General features: G+C 56.7%; 1 protein-coding gene across 1 annotated transcript in view; it reads right to left on the bottom strand.

The window, feature by feature from the left end:
• Positions 1–14,202, bottom strand: part of ALOX5 (arachidonate 5-lipoxygenase) — a 46,132-nt gene that overhangs the window by 6,165 nt on the left and 25,765 nt on the right. Inside the window, exons 5-10 of the mRNA XM_006097542.3 lie at positions 12,143–12,249; positions 11,199–11,371; positions 7,724–7,870; positions 2,860–3,063; positions 1,858–1,944; positions 159–337 (exon numbers count right to left, since the gene is read on the bottom strand). Coding sequence (XP_006097604.1) covers positions 159–337; positions 1,858–1,944; positions 2,860–3,063; positions 7,724–7,870; positions 11,199–11,371; positions 12,143–12,249 — 897 coding nt within the window. The remainder of the gene's footprint in view (positions 1–158; positions 338–1,857; positions 1,945–2,859; positions 3,064–7,723; positions 7,871–11,198; positions 11,372–12,142; positions 12,250–14,202) is intronic.

Below are 14,202 nucleotides of genomic sequence, written 5' to 3'. Positions count from 1 at the left end.
TCCTCCAGGGTCCCCTCCTCCTACAGGTCCCCCCTCCTCCAGGTCGCCCTCCTCCTCCAGGGCCCCCTCCTCCAGACCCTCCTCCTCCAGAGCCCCCCTCCTCCTCCAGGGCCCCCTCCAGCCACACAGAGTGGTCCCACAGCCCAGCATGCACTCACGCCCTGATGGCTTCCCACACCAGGAGCCCGTCGTCCCGGTAGAAGTAGTAGGGAATGTCCTCCGTGCTGTCCATGCCCCGGGCCTTGATGGCCTCAGGAAAGCACAGGGAGGTGTAGGTCAGGTTCTGCATGGCCTTCTGCACCATCTGCACGTGCCCACCGCCCCCTGTGGCATTGGCCTTGAGCAGGAGGAAGAGAGAGTGGTGTGAGCCAAGGCCGGCGCCCCCTCTCCAGCTTCCGGCCCCAGAGCACCAGGAGTAACTAACTGTGCTCAGCTGAGCAGTGGCCAGGCCTGCAGAGGGCCAAAGCCACGTCCTGTGAGGTTGGGTGGGAGGGATGTTTAACTCCCAGAAGCCAGGGCAGCCAGTGAAGAGGCTACAGGAGGAGCCTCTGTGCCAGGGGTTGATGCACAGGTGTGTGGGGAGCCTGGGGGCAGCTGCAGAGGGAGGGGCCGGCTCCCACAACGAGGAGGGCAGCAGGGACAGCTGGCAGATGGGGACACAGGCTGCCCAGAGTCCAAGGAGTGCTCTGGGTGACCAATCTGTGGCCGAGAGAAAGGGGCAGAAACCAGCCCCCAGGCCCTGCACAAGCTGTGGAGGGCTGTGCTGTGCTCAGGGGAGGGAGGGAGAGACCTTAGGGAGGGAGAGACCTTCTGCGAGGGAGCGCCCTCCTCCCAGCAGCTAAGATAGAGGCACACGTGTACACACACACACACACACACACACACACACACACGGGCAGAGGGCCACAGAATCTCCCAAGGAGGGCTCGGGTGCCGGGTGCCAGACGTGGGTCCCCAGGAGCGGTTTGACCCAAGAGGGACTGCTCAGAGTTGCCCCCGTGCCATGTGGTCACTGTGTGGAAGCCTGAGCCTGGAAGCCGGGCCCCTGGGAAGAGTGAGGGCAACACACCCTTGAAGGTGGCAGGCGGGGGCGGGGGGGGAAGTGGAGCCAGTGTGCTTAGGCCTGGGGACTCTGAGCCCCTGTCCATTTTGGTCGGAGGCTCCCGCACCCCTACATGTCCAGGTATATGAGGCAGTACCTCTCCTTTCCAGCTTCCGCTGGTTTGACTTGGGTTTTGTCTTTTGCAACCTAAACAGTGGCTCAACCTTAGGGACCATCTGGCGGCTCACTAATGGGAGGTGGGAAGGAGGGAGGTCAAGGGTGAGGCTGCAGGTGAGGAGAGGGAGGAGAGAACCTGCGCTTGGTAAGGCCGTGGGAGGTGTGCGTGGGGTCAAAACAGAGTGAGGCGCTGTCTGGGAGAATGTAAGGGACCAATAGGGACCAAGACGCCACTGGGAGGAAAATGAAATGGGAGCGCTGCTGGCCCGGAAGGGCAGAGGGTGGGAGGGGGCGGCAGGTCCCTAGCGCCTAAGAGGAGAGGAGTGGGTGCGGGGTGCCAGGGTCTGCACCCACTTTCCCGAGGTGGGGAGGGGAGGGTGGGAAGGGACAGGGAGACACGTGGGAGGAAGACCTGGTGGTGCAGGCAATGAGCTCAGAAAGGGAGAGCTCGCCCAGGCCAGTTGGAAGGAGCCGGACTGGCACAGAGCCTGGGAGCCCTCTCTCTGCCGCCTCCAGCCTCCACCCTCCACCCCCTGGGGGCCTAGGGGCCTGGCCTAGAGGAAACCTGTGCGGGTTTGGGGAAGTGGCTGCCCGCCAGCCTGGGGGCCGCCCAGCGAGGGCGGGAGGGAAGCGCCCACCTTGTCAAAGAGGCCGTACTGGCAGATGAGCTGCTCCCGGGCCTTGGTGTTGATGGCGATGGTGAACCGCACGTGCGCCACCAGGAGCTGGGGGAGCAGAGGGAGCCTCAGAGGAGGCCGGGCGGGGCCCCTCTGGAGCCCCCGGGACCCTCGGCACCCCCGTCCAGTCCGTCCAGTCCGCTGTGGAGGGTGGCACGAGGGCTGGGGGAGGAAGTGCAGGTGGGCCCTGGCCTTCACCGCCTGATGCAGCGGAGACGCTCAGCGATGGAGACAGTGACGAAGGTGGAAATGGCCGATGCGTGTGGAGCTCCTCTCCGCATCACGCAGTTCTAAGCTCTAAATGCGTTAACTATTTTGATGCGGACAGTGACCCTAGGAGGCGGGTGCACTATTTGATCTTCGTTATACAGATGGGGAAACTGAGGCAGGTGGGAATATTCTTAGCCTGCAGCCACCCTAACAGTCAGCGCTGACAGGGACAGAGGGGCAGTGGCGGGGCTGCCACCTGGGCTCAGACTAGGGCAGTGATGGCGAACCTATGACACGCGTGTCAGAGGTGACACGCGAACTCATTTTTTTGGTTGATTTTTCTTTGTTAAATGGCATTTAAATATATAAAATAAATATCAAAAATATAAGTCTTTGTTTTACTATGGTTGCAAATATCAAAAAATTTCTATATGTGACATGGTACCAGAGTTAAGTTAGGGTTTTTCAAAATGCTGACACGCCGAGCTCAAAAGGTTCGCCATCACTGGACTAGGGTCATGCTGATCTCATTTGCCTCTTCAAAGGGGTCTCACCACCTGGGCCACCGGGATGTCAGGCCTCAGGCCCGTGTCCTCAGGGACCAGCAGGTGCTCAGCCCCCAGAACACCTCTCCAGGATCCCCGTCTGCTGGCCTCCAAGCCAGGCCTGTGGGGAAGTCAGGCCCACCCCCTCCTGCCCCTCCATATCCAGAAACCCTCTCCCCAACCCCCTTGAGGCAGTCGCTTGCTGTACCTTAAAAATGGGGTGCACGGCAGGCAGCTGGCGGTACATGGCGATGCCAAACACTTCGGACACCAAGTGTGTGCGCAGGAGGTGGGTGATGGTCTGGTGGATGTGGAAGTCACTGGAGCGCACCCAGATTTTGGCCAGAAGCCAGTCGTATTTTGCATCCGAAGGAAGGAAAATGGGGTTTTCGTCTCCTGGGACTTGGTTGAGCTGGGACATAGAAGAGAGAAAATATGCCTTATCTTTTATCCCAAACCATAGCTCCCAGAAAGCCCGGCCGCTCAGGAAATTCCAGAGGATTCTGGATTCCTTTTTTAAATTAAATCTTTATTGTTGAAAATATTCCATATTCCCTTTTATTCCCCATTGACCCCTTCTAGCTCCCCCCCCCCCCCGCCCCTGGCCCCAGGCCTTCACCACCCTATTGTCTGTGTCCATGGGTTATGCATATATGCAGACAAGTTCTTTGGTTGATCTCTTCCCACCCACCCTCCCCCGCCTTCCCTCTGAGATTCCACAGTCTGTTCCATGCTTCTATATCTCTGGGTCTTTTTGTTCATCAGTTTATTTTGTTCATTAGATTCCACGAATGAGTGAGATCATGGGATACTTGTGTTTCTCTGACGGGCTTATTTCCCTTAGCATAACACTCTCCAGGTCCCTCCATGCTTCTCAAAGGGTAAGAGATCCTTCTTTTTTACTGCTGCCTAGTATTCCATGGTGTAAATGTACCACAGCTTCTTATCCACTCATCTACTGATGGGCCCTTGGGCTGTTTCCAGGTCTTAGCTATTGTAAATTGTGCTGCTCTGAACATAGGGCTGCATACATTCTTTCTGACTGAATTTCTTAAACAGGGACTTTTGAATCCTGGGAGGATCTTGGGGGAGAGCAGGTGGCTCAGGAGGCTTTGTTTCCCGTCCCAGCTACATCGCTTACTACCTGTGGGACCCGGGGCAACTTCCTGAGCCTCCGTGAGTCCCGGTGCCACCACCTGGAATAAGGGGACAGTATCTGCTCCGCTCACAGGGCTATCGGGGGCCGTGAATAAGGGCGCGAAGGCACCAGCCTTCAGTGCTCAGGGCACATGCTGGGTCTTCCACCGCCCCCACACTCCTCTTGCCTTTCCCACCGCTCACTCCTTCCTGGTTCCCGCTGCCTTTGGTCTCCTGCACGTCCCTTCCTCTGCTCTCCCCGTAAATGCTCTGTCCCCAGGCTCTGCCCCAGGGCCTGCTCCTGGCTCCCTGCTTGCCCCGACCCGCCTCTGGTTCCCAGGGCTCTTGTCCCTCATGATGCAGTGTCCCAGGCCACTGTCCCTTTAGCCCAGACCTCTGGCCAGTGCCTCCCTAGCAGAGACCAGGCTGTCTTCCCTCTCCAGTTGCTACTCCACACTGGGCCAAGGTGATATTTTTTTTAAAGAGGAAATATGCCAATTTTTTAAAAACACGCAGTCACCTCCTAACACCTGAAAAGAAAGCCCCTAACTCCCTGGTCTGGCCGCTGACATGGGACCCCTCCCTGCGTCCCTCCCCTTCGCCAGGCCACTGGCTCTTAGCTGCGCCCATGTCAGTAGTCACGGCGTCATCACGCTGCTCAGCTTCAGGACCCCTCGGCATGTGTCATGTGAGTCTGCAAGGTAGGCGCTCGTTATTCCTCTTTCAGAGAGGACAGGCTTGGAGGGGGGACATTTACCATGACATTGAAGACTGGGGAGTGGCATTCCAGCTGCCGGAGCAGGTGAGGGTTGGGCTGAGTGGAGCTTGGCTCACTGGGCGGGCGGCCTCCCAGCTCAGTGTGGCTACAGCTGAGTGACCCAGCTGCTTGCCATGCGGGGCAGCACCGAGTGGGCGCCTCAAGGTCATACTGAAGGTTTTGGAAGGCAATGTCCCTGCTTCCCTCTCAAAAGCAGCAGTGTCCAATAGAAAAATAATGCAAGCCACAAACAGAATTTAAAATTTTCAGGCGACCACAGTAATAAAAGTAAGAAGAAACAGGTGAAGTTTATGTTAATAATATTTTATTTTACTTAATATATCTAAAATATTATCATTCAACATAAAAATAATATAAAATTACTAATGAGATGTTTACATTCTTTATATGGGTAATATATTTTATTATTGTTAGCATGGAGTAAAGCTAATGGTGTTTTTGAGGAGTACATTTATTGACACCTTGCTAAATTAACTTACTAATTCTAGTAGCTTTTTAAAAAATTAGAGTCTCTTAGGCTAAGTTCACCAAAATATAGTTAGTCTTCCCTGGCTTTTTTTTTTTTACATGTTTATTATTTTATTTTCTTGTTTATCACATCCAGGACAATGTTAAATAACAATGGTGATATCAGCATTCTTGTGTTTTTGTTTTTTTCATTTTCATGGAATTCATTGGGGTGGCCGTGGTTAATGAAATTGTACAGGTTTCAGGTGTATAATTCTGCCGGCATCATCTGCATATTGTAACGTGTGTCCACCACCCAAGCCAAGTCTCCTCCATCACCCTCTATCCCCTTCACCCTCTCCTGCCTCCCGTCACCCCCTTCCCTCTGGCAGTCACCATCTGCTGTGTGTCTATGAGTTGTTGGTTTTTGCTTAATCCCTTCACCTTTGTCACTCAACCCCCTCCCCACTGGCAGCTGGCAGTCTGTCCTCTGTATCTATTTCCATTAGTTTAACTACTTTGTTCATTAAGCATTCTTGTTTCTGATTTTAATGAATATTTCCTGACTTCATCACATGGAGGTAATTTCTTTCATTATTTTAATTTTAGTCGTGTTATTCCATTTCCTTTCGGTTTCAGTTGGTACAACCAGAATGTTTTCCGTGTAGGCGTGTGAATTAGGCCGATACAGAGGCATCCGGGATACACTCGCGTGGTTGTGACCATGGGTCACGTGTGACACTGCTGCGTTCGCTCTTCGTCGTGGGCATGAAACACCGTGGTCAGAGTCTGTCACGTGGGTGCCCCCGGCTCTTCCGGGGCCTGCCCGCTGCAGCAGGTCTTGCCAGCCTCGCAGCAAGGCCGGGGCCATGTGCCCGGGAGCTCCGGCGACGTCTGTCTAACGGCGCCTGCAACTCAGCGCTCATCACACGGCCTCTCACCCGTCCAGACACTGAACCAGCTTTCTAGATGCTTAGCTGGAAATCGGCCTATTTTCTACAACTTCTTCTAGTAATTTGTGTTTTGCTTGGTTTTTACCCATTTCCTCCAGGTTTTCAAGTTTGTTGCCACATCATTACTCTTTTTAAAAACCTGTGATCGCCTTTCTCTTCTGTCCAATCTTGTATATTTTTGCTCTTCTTATTCTTTCGTTGGCCTCAGAGGGGCTTTTGCAGAACCAGATGTTGAATGTATTACTCTCTGGCCTTCGTTTGCGTGGTTCTTCATAGTTTGCAAAGTCTCCATTGTCAGGAGCGGGAAGAGATTCAGGGACATCCCGTGACTTGCCCAAGGTCCATGGCCCGTAAGCAAGTGGCAGAGCTGGGCCTCAAGCCGGGCCCAACCCAGGCCACCCGAGGGCCCTGGGGCACCGGCCGTGTTGGGGCGCACCAGGGGGAGTGGCCCCTCCTTGCTCTCCTGGCTGCTGACTCCTCTTACATCACCGGTCCCTTACCGCGTGCACAGCGCTTCTCTCTGTGACGGCGGGAACGCTCCCGCAGGAAACGTGCCCGGGACCGGGAGGGCAGGGGGGCAGGGGAGCACTGGCCTGAGTCCCAGCCTTGCTTCTGACTGTGCACACATGTGCCTCAGTTTCCCGCTCTGAGGTAAACGGCCCCTAGCAATAGTGTCCGCCTACCTTGCAGGGTGTAGCGATGATTACATGACTAGAGGCAGGTCCTTCCTGGAACCCCTGGTGGCTACATGTTTCAGCACGCGGGATTGTTAAGACTTTAGCGGTGCGCATACTTCATTGTGTGATGCCTCTTTCCCCCACCCAGGTCTGGGCAACATATGTTTTACAATCAAATATATTATGTTCCTGCTGTGACATATGAATTTCACATTGGAAGGACAAAGCCTTTAATAGCCTCTCCTATTGGTTCAGAGCGAGTTTTGCTACCACGAATTTGCTGCCAATTTTTGAAAAGCCTAGCAGTGTTAGAACTTTTTAGATTTCAGGACGGAGAATAAGGGATTGCGGACTGCGTGGGTTAACCCTTAGGGGCAGTCCTGGCATGTGGTTAGCACCTGGCAAAATCAGTGGCTATGACGTCTCTAGCCCCAATGTCAGGCTCGGGTCGGCTCAAAGTGCTGTTTGCTGAATGCTTGTCGGCCTGTCCACCACGGGCCCCTGGGCAGCCCACCCCCAGGACCTCTGCCAGGTCCCACCTGCTGTTGTTTCCTGCTGGCTGGACACCAGCTCCCAATGTCCCAGATGCTGGTGCTATGAGGAGGCAGAGGGCAGCCAGGAAGGGGAGGGATGAAACTCTACCCCCACTCGCCTCCCCCAGACGGCCCCCAGGCCCGCATGCTCCTGGCCCAGGCTCCATGCTGCCTCCCGGGGCTCAGTGACCCACTCACATCACAGCTTCCCCTGCCTGGCCCCTGTTGACACTGTGATTTGGGGCCCCTGCCCAGGTTGGGGTGAAGTGTTATCCCAGGGCAGGTCTCTGCAGACAGCTCACCCTGCCAGGAATTCCTTAAGTGGGTTTTGGGGAGTGGAGCCCTCCCTGCCCCGTGGACAGCGCTCCCCATGCCTGGCAGGAAGCCCTGGTGCTTGTTTGCCGCCCGCCTGGCAGAGCTTTCTACCTCCTTAGGAGACGCCGGCAGAGCTGCCCCTGCTCCTGGAGGCTCGATTGAGCCACCCAAGCTGCCTCCCTGAGCCCTGTCTGCTGAGGGGGAAGCCCAGGAAGGAGGGGCGGGGGCCTACCTGGATGGCGATGGGGACCATCTTGTTGACCAGGTTCTTGTACAGCAAGCAGATGGGGGCGGCCAGGAACTGCATCGTGCAGGGGTCTGTTTTGTTGGCATCGATGCCGTCCAGCAGCTCAAAGTCCACGATGAAGATGTTCCCTTGCTGCAGGAGCGAGAGGAAATGTGTCCACATCAGGGTCGGCCAGAGACGGGCCCTGGAATGAGGCCGGAGGGAGGGACAGCAGCTCCCTCCGGGGGGCCCCTCGCTCAGGGAGTTGAGGTTTGTGGTTCTTTGTGCCCCAGCTCAGGGGCTGCCTCACGCCAGGAGCTTCAGGCTGCAGAGGCTTCCTCACAAGGTGAGGGCGTGGCAGTGCCCGGCTGCATTTGCTGTACTGAAGTCTCCTGCTCCTTAAGGAAGACACAGAGAGGCCGCCCAGGGGGACAGTTTAATGAGAAGAAAGCAGATAGCGTTTAGATTAGCGGTTCTCAACGTGTGGGTCGAGACCCCTTTGGCGGTCGAACGACCCTTTCACAGGGGTCGCCTAAGACCATCCTGCATATCAGATATTTACATTACGATTCATAACAGTAGCAACATTACAGTTATGAAGTAGCAACGAAAATAATTTTATGGTTGGGTCACAACATGAGGAACTGTATTTAAAGGGCCAGAAGGTTGAGAACCACTGGTTTAGATGAAATCGATGAGTCCAATAACAGAGTGTCCGTGCAGGATTCCAGACACATAAAGTTCAAAACCAGGCAAACTCCACTCCGGGTCACCCTTGGGGGAGAGCAGAAAAGGGGGCGTGTCTTTGGGGGTGGGAGGTTCTGCAGGGGTGGGGTCTACAGAGGCAGGCAGGGATCTACAGGGTCAAGACAGGGCCTTTGTCTGGGGGTGCTCTCCTGGGGCCCGGAGGAGCTGCAGGGCGGGGGTCTGCAGGAGTGGTGGCTCAGTGACCCTGTCGGAGCGGGTGGCGCGGTGGAAGGGCCATGTGGCATGAGATCACTGACTGGCTGCTCCTAATGGGCGCCCTTCTCTGTAGTGACTCTGCTTCACTGCAGAACAAATGTGCCTGGGGCTTGGGAGGCGGAAAACTGCCCTTCCCAGACTACGCTCCCATCCTCTAAGCGATCCCCCCTGAGTGTCCCAGCTTCCTTAGCATGGGCGGGGCCGGTCAGGCCAGAACTTGGAGTTTGGGTAGAGGGCAAGCAGCTCTTCTTAAGCCTTCTGTGTGTGTGTGTGTGTGTGTGTGTGCGCGCGCATGCATGTGTGCGTGCATGTGTGTGTATGCATGTGTCTGCGTGTGTGTGTGTGTTTCAGGTGTACAGCATAGTGGTTAGACATTGGTATAACTTACCAAGTGATCCTGGGATAAGTCTAGAACCGCCTGACACCATAGTTATTACAATAGTATTGACGGCATTCCCTGTGCGGCACCTCACATCCCAGGACTGTCCTGTAATGGCCTTCCTCATTTCCAGTGAGTGATGGAGTGGGCGGCGGGGGAAGGGGTCGGGTCAACAGGAGCTTAGGGAAGTGCGTGTGCATGACTCCGCCCGCAGAGGTCGTAGTGGCCACTGCACAGGCCTTCACGAACCCTGGCTGAGCGGCACCCAGGACCCGAGAGCTCAGAGCCCGGCTACTATCCTCCTCCTCTGTGAACACGAAGGGCCCTGCTGCCGTGTGGCACCAGCGATGAGCTCTGAGCATCTGCTGTGAGGCTTGCGGGGCAGGAGTGGGACAGGGTCGGGGGTCATACACTTGGCCAACCAGGGCAGAGGGGTGTTCCAGGAGTGTGTGTGGCAGGGCTCCTCGGGACCCCTGGAGAAGACGGTGGAGACAGGGGGGCTGGTGGGTCACAGGGCTGTCTGGGCCCCTGTGATGGGCTGGACAAGGACTTTGAGGGCAGATGTGACCATCAGTGAGTACTACACAGGGCCCAGCTGCCAATCAAATCATGAGAGGACCCAGGTTAGTTAATGTGATGGGAGCCAGGAGGCCTGGGAGCCAGGAGGCCTGGGGCTTGGGCCTGCGACGGGGCATTTCTCTGTTATCCCGAGCCACCTCCTCTCTGGGCTTCGGTGGCATCCTTCCGGAAGGCGAGGGAGCCACCCCTGTCTCCCCGTTCTACATTCTAGGATCCCGCTGTGGACATGGGTGCTCTTGCCTGTCCCATGCCCTGTCCTCTCTGTTTGGTCAGCGTCCTTGTCAGGGCCTTAGTGGTTGCTTCAGGGGATTGAGAATCGTGCTGTGGGCGATGGGTGGCTTGTGTGGACGCCTCCAGCCAGTGGTGGCTGTGAGACGACTGCTCAGGACCGAACCACAGCTGAGTGTCCAGACCATCGCTCACAGGAAAGATGACCATGTGACAAAGATGGGTACAACCCACCTGCCCCGGAGATGGCAGGGACCCGGAGCAGAGGCTGTCAAAAGGCTGCTCAGTGCCTCCCAGTTCAAGGATTCTCTGCCTTTCGAGGTCCTGAGATGCTCTGATGTGAAGTTTGAAACCTACAGCACTGACTCAAGTTAACACGCCCAGCAATTGATCTACAGGGGCAGCTGCTATGTGCTGCCTGCATGGGCCGTGGGTTGTTGTCAGCCGCCCATGTGACCAGGTGGTGTCCGGGGGCCGGGCAGGCTCGGGAAGTGGGGTGTCGGGGACTGCCTGCCCTGGGCGGGGGCCTTTCTTGGGGTGCATCTGGGAAGGCAGCCCTCCAGAGGCAGGTGGGTAGGGTGGGGCTGGCAGATCTGTCCACAGGTGGCGCTAACCATCCCTCTTTGCCTGGGGCCCCAAGGCGAGCTAAGCAAGCAAGATGGGTGACTGGACACAGCAGGCCACGAGTCACCTGGGGACCAAGGGCCATTTCTGGGGCTCAGTCCCCAGCAAGGAAGGTGCTGACGCCGAGTCCCGCCAGACCCACCATGGAGGCCGAGACTAGGTTTGTCTTGGAACTGAAGAGTGTCGACCCTCAGGTAAAGGCTGGAGCAAGGGCTGGTGGCGGGGGTGGGGGAGGGGATGGTGGGGAGAAGCAGATGACACCAACATTTCACATTAGAAAGTCAAAAAGTCCCTGTTTTCTTCTTTGTTTTGTTCTGCTGCAGGGTTGTTCCTTTACCAGGTTTCTCACCTTTGCAAGGTGGGTAACAATGTGATGCCCGGCCCATTACGGGCCCAAGTCAGAGGGAGCTCTGAATTGTTGATATTGACGTTGAAAATATTGACATTATGGTCCTAGACCAGAGCATCACGGAGCCACCTCCCCATCAGTTCCCCATCCTGCGTTGGACAAGGCAGACCCATGGACGCCCAGGGGAAGGAAGCAGCTGCTGGGGCAGCTCTCACCTAGCCCAGCAGAGGGGCCCGAGGGTGAAGGCCTCAGGCCATCAGCGCTGGCCAACAGGAAGTGGTTTCTGTTGGGACAGAGTGACCGGGCCATCTAAGCTGGGCCTCCGGCCTGGACACTGTCTGCAGCCAACTCGGTCCTACCTCAATCTCCTGCTCCAAGGTGAGCTGCCGCTCCAGGCTGCACTCCACCATCTCCGTGGTCACCGGGAGCTTCTCAGGCAACTTGGTGCAGCGCTGGATCAACACGGGGTTGCAGCCGTTCAGGAACTGGTAGCCGAACATGAGGTCTTCCTGCCAGTGATTCATGACCCGCTCTGCGGAGGAGAGAAGCGAATTGTGGCACCGCCTGAGATCTCAGGGGGCAGCCTGGGCCCTGCCGGGTCCCCGCTCCCAGGCACCAGAGAGCTGGCTGGCCCCGGGCTCCGCCTGCCCGCCCCCTGCCCATCACTGGGTCAGGCCGTGGCACCTCCTGCCCTCTCTGAGCTGCCCCTTAGAAGTTTCCTGGGCACCCTTTTCTCAAGAACAAAAGTAAAAATAGGCTAATGGGATTGCATTAACCTGAAAACTGCACAGCAGGGAAACAGCAGCGTGTGAGGCAGGCTACAGAATGGGAGGAAGTGTTTGCAAAGCATATATATATCTGATGAGGGGTTAACGTACAAGATACATAAGGAACTCCTACAACTCAACAAAAGAAAACTAATAGCTCAATTAAAAAATGGGCAAAGGACTTGAACAGACATTCTTCCAAAGAAGACATACAAATGGCTAGCAGGTGTATGAAGAAATGCTCAGTGACTGGGCCCATCAGGGAACCAAAACCACCTCACACCTGTCAGATGTCTTACACAAACGAAGCTAACGAAAGACAACAGTGAGGATGTGGAGACTGGAAGCTCGCGCACTGTTGGTGGGAATACGGAAGGTGCAGCGCCAGGGAACATTGCCCAGTGCAGGTGGCGGCCTGGGCGAGGGGAGGCCTGGGCAGCGGGCCTGGCAGGCCAGCCTCGCTGGAGCAGGGCGGGAGGCCCTTCCCGTTGCCAGGCAGTCTCCCAGCACCGCGAGAGCCCCACAGGCACACTCACCAGAAATAGTGTTGCTGATCTTGACGAAGATTTTTTCGAAGTCGGCGAAGTCACTCCAGGACGACTGGAACATGTGCATGAAGCGGTTGACGAAGAGGTTCTCCATCCTGCACGCAGGGCACAGCATCACCCTGAGGGCTGCGGCCTCCCCGCATGGCCCTCACACCCTGGCCTACGGAGCCTCTAGATCCCGCCTGCGCAGCGGGGACTCGCGCCCAGGGCAGCTCCTGCGGAGAGCTCCTTGCAGAAGCAGGACCGAAACTGGCACCCATGCCCCCCGATGCTCTCCCTCCTGCACCTCCCGGGTGAGAACGTGGCTGCCTGCCATGGAGGACAGCGTGCGGCCCCTCCAATCCTGTGCGTGCATGCTTCTGTCCACGCATGCATGCTTCCGTCTGCGCTCATGCCTTCATTCATGCTCAGTGCAAGCTTCCAGGGACAGAGGCCAAATTGCCTATGCAGCTGGTCTACCGAGTCTCCTGGATTTTGGGGGGATTAGCGGTTCAGTTGAGTTTAACCCTTGTTTACTTTCTACTGAACCCTGGCTCTGTGCCTGGTGCTAAGGAGGACAGTCTCGCAGTGCTCATTACACAGGATAGCAAAATAACCCAGGACTGGCGCTTGATAAATGACAAGTGCAGGCTGTAGGCGATACGGAGGGAGCTCTGAGCCATCCTAGGGGCTCCTGGAGGAGGCAGGTTTGGGATGGGCCTGGGAAAGGTGGAGAGGAAGGGCGGGGTTTCCCAGGCTTCCCCGCAGAAGCCAAGCAAGGCACAGGGGTGTGGGGGGTCTGCCCGGTGCTCACGGTGACACACTCTGCCTCAGTTTCTCTCTCTGACACACTCATGGCTGAGAGTAACAAGCTGGCACCCGTCCCTCCCCTCTGGCAGTGCTTGCTGCCTATTCCTCCAGTGTTCAGCCTCCTCACGAGCTCGGTCTTTTGTGCATCCTGACACAAGCAAGGGCCTTTGCACGTGTGGCTTGCCCTGCAACACCCTGTGTGCCTCTTTCCGCTCCTGAGCGTATGGGGCGAGTATACCCTGAAGGCTCGCCCAGCGTGCCCTCACTCCTTCAATTTCACGGAAGCTGCCCCTTCTGCAAACCAGGTTGGCCCTGTGACGCTCTGGGCAGCACTGAAGGAGTTTACATGCACACACACCTGTGCGAGCACCTGCTGCCTTAGCTACAAGGCGGGGCTGCATTGCTCAGCACCGAGCCCGGGCCCCTGGCACCGGAGGGGCCCAGGCAGCATTGAGCATGGTCTGCGGGGGTGGCAGAGGCTGGGGCCGTGGGACCAGGCCAGAGGTGCTCCTCCAGTGGGAGCCCCGTCCCACTCTACCCCAGCAGAGCCAAGCAGAGCCAGTAACCTCCCCACGGAAGCAGCCTAGCGAGGGCCCAGCACTCCCCCAGGACTGTCTCCCAGGCAGGTGGGCTGTCTTTGTCTGAGCGTCATCAGGGGAAGGTGTGAGAGTCCCGAGGCCTCCTCAGGCTCTCCCTGACCAGCGGAAGGAAAAGACTGAAGTTTGTGTGTGTTTTCAGGGTGAACCTGGCTTGCAGACTCCAGTTTAGCAAATGCCTTTCTCTGGACTGATTGTCCTGGGAGAGGGGCCTGGGGCCACAAGGCTGGTGACCTCTGTGAGCCTCCATCCTCCTCAAGCTGCCTGCAGGTTATTGTGATGCTGCAATGCACAGAGGTGCTGGAGCACAGCAGGGCAGCGGCGGCCACACACAGTAGGCTTAGCATCTCAAAGCTAGGGATAAGGCTGGCAGCATCCTTCAGTCCATGGCTGGAATCATCATCACGGTTTATCCCAGGCCCCTCATAGGGGCAGGAAGAGCTCTGAACCTGCTTTGGCCCTACACCCCATTTTGTCCTACACCCTTTATTGTCCTACCTACACCCCATTTTGTTCTTACACCCATGCTTGTCCCTACACCCCACGCTTTGTCCTACACCCATGGCTTGGTCCTACACCCCACGCTTTGTCCTACACCCATGCTTGGTCCTAAACCCCATGCTTGTCCCTACACCCATGTTTGTCCCTACACCCCATGGTTTT

Source organism: Myotis lucifugus, unplaced genomic scaffold (genome assembly GCF_000147115.1).
Source record: "Myotis lucifugus unplaced genomic scaffold, Myoluc2.0 scaffold_206, whole genome shotgun sequence".
In the NCBI taxonomy this organism is placed as follows: Eukaryota; Metazoa; Chordata; class Mammalia; order Chiroptera; family Vespertilionidae; genus Myotis; species Myotis lucifugus.
The sequence above is the reverse complement of the archived record's forward strand: the minus strand, read 5'-3'. Positions and strand labels throughout refer to the sequence as shown.